Source organism: Columba livia, chromosome 28 (genome assembly GCF_036013475.1).
Source record: "Columba livia isolate bColLiv1 breed racing homer chromosome 28, bColLiv1.pat.W.v2, whole genome shotgun sequence".
In the NCBI taxonomy this organism is placed as follows: Eukaryota; Metazoa; Chordata; class Aves; order Columbiformes; family Columbidae; genus Columba; species Columba livia.
This window is the reverse complement of record NC_088629.1, coordinates 3172632-3183245: the sequence shown is the minus strand read 5'-3', so window position 1 is coordinate 3183245 and position 10614 is coordinate 3172632. Positions and strand designations below refer to the sequence as shown.

Sequence of the window (10614 nt, the reverse complement as noted above, 5' to 3'; positions counted from 1 at the left end):
AGCATCCTAGACACAGCACCCTAGATATAGCATCCCAGATACAGCATCCTAGATACGACATCGCAGATAGAGCATCCCAGATACAGCATCCTAGACACAGCACCCTAGAAATAGCATCCCAGATACAGCACCCTAGATAGAACATCCCCGATACAGCATGCTAGATACAGCATCCCTGAAACAGTATCCTCGAAACAGCATCCCGGATACACCATCCTTGATAAAGTATCCCGGATAGAGTGTCGTTGATACAGCATCCTAGTAACAGCATCACAAATACAGCATCCTAGATACATCATCCTAGATACAGCATCCAGGATACACCATCCCAGATAAAGCATCCCAGATAAAGCATTGCAGATACAGCATCCCAAATACCGCATCTCAGATACAGCATCCAGGATACAGCATCCTAGATACAGCATCCAGGATACAGCATCCCAGAATCAGCATCCCAGGTACAGCATCCCAGATAGGGAAACCCAGATACAGCATCCGAGATACAGATCCCAGATAGAACACCACAGATCCAGCATCCCGGATCCAGCATCCCAGACACAGCATCCCCGATACAGCATCCCGATAGGGAACCCTAGATACAGCATCCGAGACACAGTATGCCAGATACAGCATCCTAGCTACAGGGTCCCGGATAGAACATCACAGATACAGCATCCCGGATACAGCATCCCGGATACAGCATCCCAGATACAGCATCCCAGATACAGCATCCCAGATACAGCATCCCAGATACAGCATCCCAGATACAGCATCCCAGATACAGCATCCCAGATACAGCATCCCAGATACAGCATCCCAGATACAGCATCCCAGATACAGCATCCCAGATACAGCATCCCAGATACAGCATCCCAGATACAGCATCCCAGATACAGCATCCCAGATACAGCATCCCAGATACAGCATCCCAGATACAGCATCCCAGATACAGCATCCCAGATACAGGAATTGACACAGCCTCGATCAGCAGCTTCCTTCCTACTGCCCCGCGGGGGCTTTTGAGCTGTCATGTTCCAGACGTTCTTATCCTGCTCTACCCCATTGGGCCACGAGAACAGCAAAGGAAGAAGCAGCTACCAGATGCCTCAGCAAATACACTGGAAAGTTCTCACCTGCTTTGGGGCACAGGCTTCCACATTCAGAAGACCCAGTGCTGGGGTCAGTATAACATTTCATTGCCTTCTCTAGAAAGCCATGGAAACAGAATGGCCTCCCTGTCACTACTCACTGCCAGCACCAACAGAACCCTCAGGAAGTCCAGTATTTCTGGTCTCTTAACTGGCAGACCAGCAGTCCTGCATCCTACAGGATGCGGCCGCTTGTGTGCACTTGGGGTCCAGACAGTCAAGCTGATTCCAGCTTCAACTGTGGCGCTTCTAAGCACTGAAGTTTAAACACAAAATGAATGAGAAGACGGCAGTCCAGCCATCCACCACCAGGAAGTTGAAGCAGAAGAAAGGCAGCGTGGCACTCGCTCAAGGACAGGACTGCCTGTACCCTGTGTCAGGGAAGCCTCTCCCCATCCAACCGTGTTTCTCCTCCTCTCCTGCAGTTCTCCTCCCTCTGTGTCTCCATACCTTCAGATGGAAGGTCTGACTTGGATTCCGCGTCGCCAGGAAAGTGAACTGTCCCAGGAACGTTCCCTGCTCCTCGTGTTCTTCCTTGAAGCCCTACAGAAAGACGGGTGGAGAAAACAGAGTGTCTGGTGCACTATGGAAGACCTAAGTTCAGCCAGTGAAGTATGGGGTTATTTCAGCTATGTAGTCCAAGGACCATGAGCACAAGGACAAGACGAGAAGCTGCAGGTGGGCAGCATGTCACACTTGCCCACTCAACGAGTCCAGGCTACCTGTCAGGAAAGGAGCAGATGCTCTCAGTGAGAGGGAGGTGACCTGAGGATCACAAATGCCACTGGGATTGGAAGACAAGTTTAGGACCACGCACTGCTCAGCTCCTTTTCCCTGTGGCTTCTGGAGTAGCATCTTGGCCCAGGAGATTTTTTTTTTTTGAGTGGTACATTGAATAAAAGAGGAATACAATGGGAAGGAAGCAAATCCAAGGAGCCTGTTTGTTCTGAGAGACAGGAGGAAGCTTCAGGCCACTGGACTCTTTGACCCATATTCACCCCCTGCTTAGCAATGCTGTGCAACCGCCTGCCCCCAACTCCAGAGAAATCACTTACATAGACAGCAAAGTCCTTGGGTGCTCCGGAGATGCTTTCTCCATGGAACGCTGTCCCTGAGACATGGGCCATGGTGACAGCTCTCGGAATGACCGGCATGGACAGCTTGATGAAGACGTGTCCCTGACTCCCTGGGAAGGGCCAGCAGTTGCCACGATGATTGTCCGGCTGAAAGGACAAGAAACACTCAGCAGGGAGACACAGGAGGAGAACAGGTCCATGCGGGAAGGGGGCGGAAGAAGTTTCAAGGAGCGAAGACAGGTGGGTAGGACACTCGGAGCAGCGTGTGTAGTTCATTCTCCCAGCCTTTGTGTTACTGCTTCTTGGTGCTCCTACCTCCAGAATCAGCTCAGGAGACCTCATGTAATCCATCACCGGCAGGGAGTACCAGAACACCTTTGCTTTGGCAGTCCGGAGGGATGGAAAAGTCCTGGACTGAATGACGGCTGCCCCTGGAAATTCAAACATGAGCGTGATCACCAGGCAGTGTCACGAGGAATATTGCACTGTTGACTTGAAAAAGGCTTCTCAGTTGTCATCCATGTCCTACAGTGGGTTCCCCTTTGTCTTGCTGGCACGACCCCTCTGGAACACACAGCAGGGAGTCATCAAACTGCTGTATTTGGCCGTGGAAATAGGCAAGAATGTGAACCAGGCTCTCTGTTCTTCCCATGGGGTCTGGCCCATTACAGGCTCTGTCAGTGGGGGCACTTTTAGGGCACGAGGTGACCCGTGACTTCTCGCCCCTTCTCTCCTACCCCTGGGCATGTTCCAATGCCCATCTTGTCAATTTGGAGAGGAAGCGCCTTGGAACTGGTTTGTTTGTACAATGTCACAGCACCTGCTGATTTCAGGGCGTAATCCGGCATCGGGACCTGCATTTCTTCCAGCTTCTCCAAAGCTTGATTGATGATCTCGTGAACAGCCTGGGAAGGAACACAAAGGAGAGCGCCTGTTAGAAGGAGAAGGACCGGGGCAAGCAGCTCCCCATGCAAGGCCAGCCAAGGTGAATGAGGACACGGCCCGTTTCAGATGGAAGGAACGCTCACATTGCCTGGAAGCCTCCCAGGTTTGCTCTGCTCTGATTGTCGGGATCAGAAAGGGGGGGCTGCTCACTCCAGTGCTCTGAATGCTGGAGCTGCGGGAAGGGGCTTTTCCTGTGGAGAGGCCCCAGGCCAGGCAGCACGGACAGACAAGCCTTCTGGGCATGAGATAGGCCTGGCTTAACTCTGGACCTCTGCCGCGATTGAGAGACGGGACACAGTTTGATGCAAACAAAATGTCCGCTTTATTAGTGTACTTCACATACATTTATACTTTGCCTCAGCAACGTGCTTCAAGCTGATTGGTGTTTCTGTTACCTTGTTACAGGTGATTGGTCTACACTGTACACTAGACATTTACAGATTGGCTAATGCCAAGACACCTTCTCAAACAGTTACCACCCCAACTCAAGCAATCTTCCCCATGCAAGAACAAGAGTCCCCCTCCTACAGGACAACTGCTTTACAACCCTACCAACATAGAGTCAGCACTCTCCATTCCCTCCAAGTAAGGTTCCTGCCTTCATCCTTCCCATGGCCTGCGACCAACAAGCTCCAGCACATCTTCCCTCACCAACCGACAAGTGCTGGGAGTTTTGCCGAGGCCAGCCAAATCCTGTCCCACCTGAGACCATTCTTTCTTTCCAGTCCTCCCTTGAGGAGGAGCCGAGATCCGGGCGCAGAGGAAGGTATGACTCAGACAGCTGTCATTCCCGTCACGCTCTCTCTCCCCCATAAGGAAGTGTGGAGCAACAGGAAAAGGAAGCGTGGCCATGACAGCACTTGTTCCAGCAGCACCAGCCTGTTGGCTGTGACAGGGAATGGAGTAGCATACATGTGGATGGAGGATAAAACCCCTGAGCAGATCCTTCTGCCTTGTGCCCTTACCCGTCCGGTAACGCCTGGGAGCTTTGCCTGCTTCACGCCTTCCTGCAGAGCCCGCTCAGCCACATCCTTAGTGCTCCAGCGCAGATGATAAAGCTGTTCCTGGAGCTTACAGAGCTGGTCTGGCAGGGGCAGGGTTTCGCTCAGGTCTGCAGTGCTCCAGGGGGTTAAGGCACCAAGTCGTCCCATGTGGTAAACACCTGTCAGATACAAACCAGAGCTTAGAACTTGGTCTAAGGCTGGGCTATGCCTCGGGCTGCCCGCTCCCCTTTCAGTGTTTCTCCCAAGTGCCACAGTTGTCTCTCCTCTTGTTGCCTTTGACAGTGGCCATCATGGCGTACGGGCTCCACAACAGATGGACGTTCCCTGCCCTGGACTGTGCTCCTTGTCCTGCAGAAGATTCTCAGCCCCTGGGGCAGGAGAGATCAGCCACGGCCTCTCCCTGGCTGAAGAGAACTGGCTCAGCCCTCCTGGGGAAGGCAACTCAGCCCTTCCTCACCCACACCCGTCCCGCTGGAGCAGGGACTGGCACAGCTCTGTGGGGACTTTCTGCTCTTGGCTGAGCTCCTCTGCTCACAGCGGGGGAAGCAGAACAGGGCAGGATGGAGCCCTGAGTACCTTCTAAAGCACCGTCCTCAGGTCGGAGATCTGCAGAGACTCACCGAAAGAGAAGAGATCGAGAAGCAGCAGCAGGGTCGATGCCTTCAGTGCCTTCATCTCCCTGCAGAGCAGATAAAGAAAAGGCCGGTGAAGCTGGCGGTTCCCGTGCAGATCAGCAGCAGACTGGAGAGCAGCAGCATGGACTCAGACCTTGAGCCTGGCGTTCCTGCCGTGTGCATTGGCTTGGTCCTGCACCAGCTCCAGTCACTGCTGGAGGTGTCACCAGCTGCACCAGTGGGGGATTTGTCACGGCAAAGATTGTTTCCTTAGGGACAAAGGGCTCAAGATTGACTCCAGACTAAGAGCAGGAGTTGCAACAGGACTTCTGTCCACACTTTGTGTCTGTGGGGCTGGAGAGGGGTTCTCTAGAAATGGAAGGACATAACAGACGCCTGTTTCTCCTGCCCAGCATTCAATGGACACTTGTGCTGATCCTGTTCTCCACCCTCTCAAGAGAAGGTTCAGCCTGTGCCCCTATACAGCAACAGCTGCCAGGCGGGGGGTGTGTGTCTCCCCTCTCGCAGCATTTCTTTAGCAGCTGGGTTATCTCTGGCCCTTCTCTTGGCAGAACGGCAGACAAATGCAGACTGGAAAGAGGGAGGGAGGGCTGAATGTCAATGCGTGCTGGCAAGCAACGGGCAACCAAGGAAGCGCCAAAGAAACTCCGGTGTCTGGGCCCTGCTGCCCTGAGCCTGATCTGCCAAGACACAGCACACACCGCTCTGCAAGGGGGAAATTCCTCCTGCCTGTTCCAGGAGGCTCTCAACAGGCTCACAGCGACACTCATCAGAAATAAACAATCCCTTTTGTTCTCCTAGAGAACTCCTTGCACCCCTCTGAGGACTCTGAGCCCCTTTTCTGAGGCAGAGCCCTGGTGAGGAGCTGACCAGGTTTCCCAAGGAAACCTCCTCTGTCAGGAACACAAGTCAGACCCACGGCCAACAGAGGACACGCTGGTGTCCTTCTGGTCCCTGTGGAGAGGAAAACCAAGCAGGCTGAGGGACAGAACCCACCCTGCAGAGCACAACACAGGACGGAGCTGAGCTCTCACAATTACTGCGGCAGGCTGTGTCCGGGCCACCCCTGGGACTCTCTCTGTCCCATCCAAAATGGACCTGTTCCTCATTCTGCAGAGATCAAAGGCTTTCTGGGCCCAGCCCTTGCATTCATGAAGAGACTGAAAGGCGGCTGCTGCTCCAGCAGCTCCAGACCCAGCTCTCAGGCTGCCCTCGTGTTCCTCTCCTTTCCACCATCCACCCACCCCAGCTGACGAGGTGGAAAACACACCTGGGGAAGGGAGCAGAAAATATTCCCAACATACCCGCTCAGATGTTCAGCCATCTCTGGGTGTCCCTGGGTACCTGCTGAGGTGCAGGTAACAAGCATCTCACTCGCTCAGGAGTGAGCCAAAAACTCTGCGATCTCAGTTCCCTCAAGATCAAGAGTGACCAAGGCGCAGGGAGACCCCTGGTCTTATACCCTGCTGTGCCGACCTCAGCACTGATGCTGCTTTGTGACGTCAATGGCAGTGGCTGATGTCACCATGGAAGAGGCTGCGCCACGTTTGGAGGCAAAGTCCAACCTCGCAGGAGCGGGTCTCGCAGTCCTCTCTGCAAGGGAAGGAATCCTTCACCACAGAACGACGGGAAAGGTAAAGGAACACGTTACTCTCAGATAACAGACTCTGTCACCACTCTTCCTCTTGCTGACCAAAGTTCAGACGGTGTAGGAAAACAACAATAAAAAAGCAAGATATGCTCCTAAGGGAGCACATTATATCAGCCGTTCAACACTAAGCCCAACTCCCGTCTGAACCTCAGGATAAGAAACGCCGTCTTAAATTTCCAGGAGAAGGAAGGGCTGTGAAATGGCAAGACCAGAAAACGTTCATGAAAGCACGGCCATTCAAGTCCACAGCCCTGATCACAGATCACCTGCCCGTTACCTAAGGCAGGATGTTCTCAGCTGATTTGCGGGCACTGACATCTGGAAAAGAGCACAAGGTCTCTTGTTCTTTAGCACTGAGCACGGAGGTTGGAACGTGATCTGGGAAGAAAACCATCTACAGCCAGTCTGGTTTCATTTGAGGCCATCAGGACAAGTTGAGTTCACATTCACCAGGAGTCACAGCAGGTCCCACCCGTCCCTGCAGACCCCAACAGCGCTCCTGTGCAGGGTCCCGAGGAGCAGTAAGCACAGAACAAGAAACCTCCCTTCCAAAGAAGCCCCCAGCTGGCTCTTGAACCAAGCTGCACAGAGCAGCAGCTGAGAACAACCTCTGCCACAACTGCACCCGGCTCTGCCGTCTGCACAAGGAGACCAGCTCCTGAATGATCCCCAGCCCTACAGACACAGATCTTCCCCAGGGCAGGGATGAGGAAACACCAGAGTGCACGGACACCTGGTCATTCAGTTGAAGCTGCTGGGGAGAAGGACAGAGGACTAGAAAGAGACAAATGAGACAAGAGAGAAGACAGAGGAGCCCAGAGAGAAAGAAACACACAGGGAAAAGGATGGAGAGATGGAGAGATCAAGGCAAAAAGGGACAAGGAGTCGTGATGAGACAGAGAGGAAGAAACAGCAGGGCTGAGGAGCAGGACAGAGGGATGGGGAGTGGGGAGGAGGAGAAGCAGCAAGGGGGTAGAGAAAGACAGGGAGGGGGATGTACAGATGGAGAGACAAAAAGAAAGGCAGGGAACAGAACAAAGGGACTGAGAAACAAAGCAAAGTTCAGATCAAAATGAAGAGACTGGAAAGGGAAAACATGCAGCAATGAGCTGGAGGAAGAGGAAAAGAGGGCTGAGGAGCAGGAAAGAGGAAGAGAAGACAAAGAAAAGGCAGAGCCAGCTGAACAGGGGAGATATAGCGAAAGGGGATGGGGCCAGGAACAGGCAAGGAAGACAGAAAGACAAATGGGACAGAAAGACATCAAGAAGGAAAAGGGTCGGTAATCTGGACAGAGATGGAGAAAGAAGCAGCAGGGAAAGGGAAGACAGGCAGAAAGACAGAGAGGGAGTAGGAGAAAGAACAATCAAGATTGGGGTAGGATAGAGGTTGGGAAAAAATCCTGTGGTGGGCAGCAAGGTGGAGAGGGAGTAAAAAAGAAGAGGGGCAGGAATGGGCGCAGGGAGCAGGACAGAGGGATACCGTGAGAAATGATGGGGCATGGAGCAGGACAGAGCAACAGACAAGAATGACGACAAAGAGAAACCAGGGATGGTGAGAACACAGAGGGGTGGAGACAGAGAGTGAGATACGAGAAACCCTGCACAGAGATTCAGAAGGGTGGAGGAACAGGTGAGGAAGCAGCAGAGGGACAGAGGGAGAAGAGATGAAGAGGAAGAAGGGCACAGTAGGAAAGAGGAGGGAGCAGGGAGGGACTGGGACACAAAACAGGGGGAAATGTCCCCAAGGGCCCAGGACTCACCACACTTCCTGCTCTCTGCACTGCCAGGCAAGCTGTGGAGTTCAGGCACTTCTGTCGTGAGAAACGCAGTTGTGATTCGTGCTGAGATGTTTAATGTTTACAGATACAACCAAATGAGGCTTGGGCTCTGAACCTGGAAAAAGGAAAAGGTGGTTAAGTTCTACGTAAAAAGTTCTGAAACTTGTTTATGAGGTTATATTGATAGAGGGAGCTAACATTTTCAGGGTTAACCAACCACATAATAAGGGCTTACTAACGAACTAACACTTGAAGCCACATAATGAGTATCTAGTTTAGAGCTGTATGTAACCAGTTGTGTTAAGAAAAACCAGAACCTCATCGAATGCCAAGATCAGAAGTTTTACAGCACCAGCTGTAACCTTGAGGAGACAAGACAGCCAAGATTTACAGCAAAAGGGGCGCCAGTCTGGTATCAGTCGACTTGGCAGCTTGGGAGACCCATAGAGATCTGTAGAGTCCCATAAAGACCCCTAGAGACCACAGAAACTAAATAGAGTCCCATAGAAACCCACAGAGACCATAGAGTCCCATAGAGACCCATAGAGACTCCTCCTCAAAGCCACCAAGTGACACTGCACAGGCGCAACAGGGGAGGGTCAAGGAGGAGACTATGGAAATGGTTCTCTGAGACTCATTTTAATGAGAATCGGGAAAGGTTATGGATATATACAGGCGTTCCTGGGGTCATTATGAATATATAACACCTTACTGTATTTAAGCACACCTCTTATTGTTTCAAGGTGTGCGTGTTGGGCAGAGCACATCCCCCGCGCACCCAGCACTGTTTTGCTTATGCTCTAATGAACCCGTTTAAGGAATACAATTAAGGAACTGGATTAAATGTTGTATATCCATAGAAAAAGCCTAAGTTATTTATTTCATTGCTTTACAACAAGTGATCAAATGTGCTATAGAAAAGTTCAACCACCTCCTGTATAGCAAAGGATAAAAGAAAGTATGGATTTTTGTTGCATCTAATCCATAACGCAAGTACCAATTAAAAATACATTAGCAGTGGGTTCCTTCAAATATTCCCTGTGAAGGCAGTTCCTGGCACAATTATATTAGCGTTCTTACTATTTTACAGGAGAAACACAGGGCACGGCTGATTTTGCCCACGTGCAGCGCAATGATCACACGAGTGCGGTGAACCTGGTGAAAGGCCCTAAAGAAGGAAAATCACGCTCCGTGTGCAGAGCCAAAACAGAAACCCTTTTCAAACTGTTTAATTTCAAAAACCTACAACAGGTATAAAGCAGAAAAAAGAGCAGTGAATGTGCATAATGACACAATTAGATGGTTTTTCAGTTCCATGATGTGGTCTTCTAGTAACAGTGTCTGCTGGAGTGGATATCCTGGACACGAACAGGCAGGTTCCTGGTGTTGTGCCCATGGTGATTCATCCACTGTGGCCGTGGGTGTCAGGCCTTGATATAACAGACACAAAACCTTGGGAGGGAGGCGATCACAGTAAAACACTTAAAGATAATGAGCTAGCAGACTTGATTTAGTCTTTATTTAAAGATACACATGGCTGCTGTCTTTTTTCCAGTTTAGTTAGGACGGGCTCCAATATCCAATATTAATTCTAATTACGTGACAAAAAATAGGGGGGAAAGCTTTATTTTTACAATGGTAAATACAGTCTAAGTCGTAATTAGGGAAACAGATAAAGGGGTGTAGCAGATGAGGCACAGACTCTCTTTAAGATGTAGAGAGACATTTAATACAAACTCAGGTTTGTATTTGACACACCAGGTACCTCTGTCCCTGATGTACCGATCCCGTATCAATCCCTCTGTCCCTGATGTACCAATCCCGTATCAATCCCTCTGTCCCTGATGGTTCATGTCCCACACAGTCCTTGCTGCTTGTGTCATTCAAACAGCACTTGTTCTCACGCTGTGACTCTTGCAGTTTCTCACAGGCCTGATGTCACAACCCTGCCACATCTCCCCTTCTTTGTTTAACAATTGCAGCCATAGCAGCGTGTAACTGCACAGCCACTGCACCATTAAAGCTTTTGTCAACCCTTTGTTGTGCACAAGAGAAGACACATGGTACACAATCAATAAGTACCAGACTCCACATACAAACATTCTAAGCAGCGGGTTAAAGGTCCATGTTTTGCAATTTTTGTGGCACCCGTAACTGTTACAGAATCGCTACTTAATATTCCCTGCATAGTGTTTAACACAGAATAATGAGCTCCCAGTCAACTACGAATTCTCCTTCTCTGTTCTCCAAGTCAGGACCTATATTAACATATTTCTGAGCTGTCGGTTTAAGACGGTGTAAAAACTCAGTGGGAGACACCTCACGATCCTGTTTCATCTCAGAAGGTTTTGGCGTATTTACAGCTTTAGGCACAGTGT

The 10614-nt window shown here is 50.8% G+C and overlaps 1 protein-coding gene and 1 long non-coding RNA gene across 2 annotated transcripts; both read right to left on the bottom strand.

Moving 5' to 3' along the window:
* Positions 1 to 969: 969 nt before the first annotated feature.
* Positions 970 to 3104, bottom strand: LOC135576521 (SUN domain-containing protein 3-like). Its single transcript, XM_065042704.1, has 3 exons — positions 2540 to 3104; positions 2204 to 2371; positions 970 to 1691 (listed from the first exon to the last, which is right to left on the bottom strand). Exons 1-3 carry the CDS (start codon positions 2669 to 2671, stop codon positions 1497 to 1499), a joined length of 495 nt encoding a protein of 164 aa, XP_064898776.1. The 5' UTR covers positions 2672 to 3104; the 3' UTR covers positions 970 to 1496.
* A 390-nt stretch (positions 3105 to 3494) lies between these two features.
* LOC135576522 (uncharacterized) lies at positions 3495 to 8666 on the bottom strand. The gene is made up of 3 exons (XR_010468318.1): positions 8219 to 8666; positions 4794 to 4852; positions 3495 to 4331 (listed from the first exon to the last, which is right to left on the bottom strand). It is a non-coding gene; the product is annotated as an uncharacterized LOC135576522 (long non-coding RNA).
* Between the last annotated feature and the right edge of the window lie 1948 nt (positions 8667 to 10614).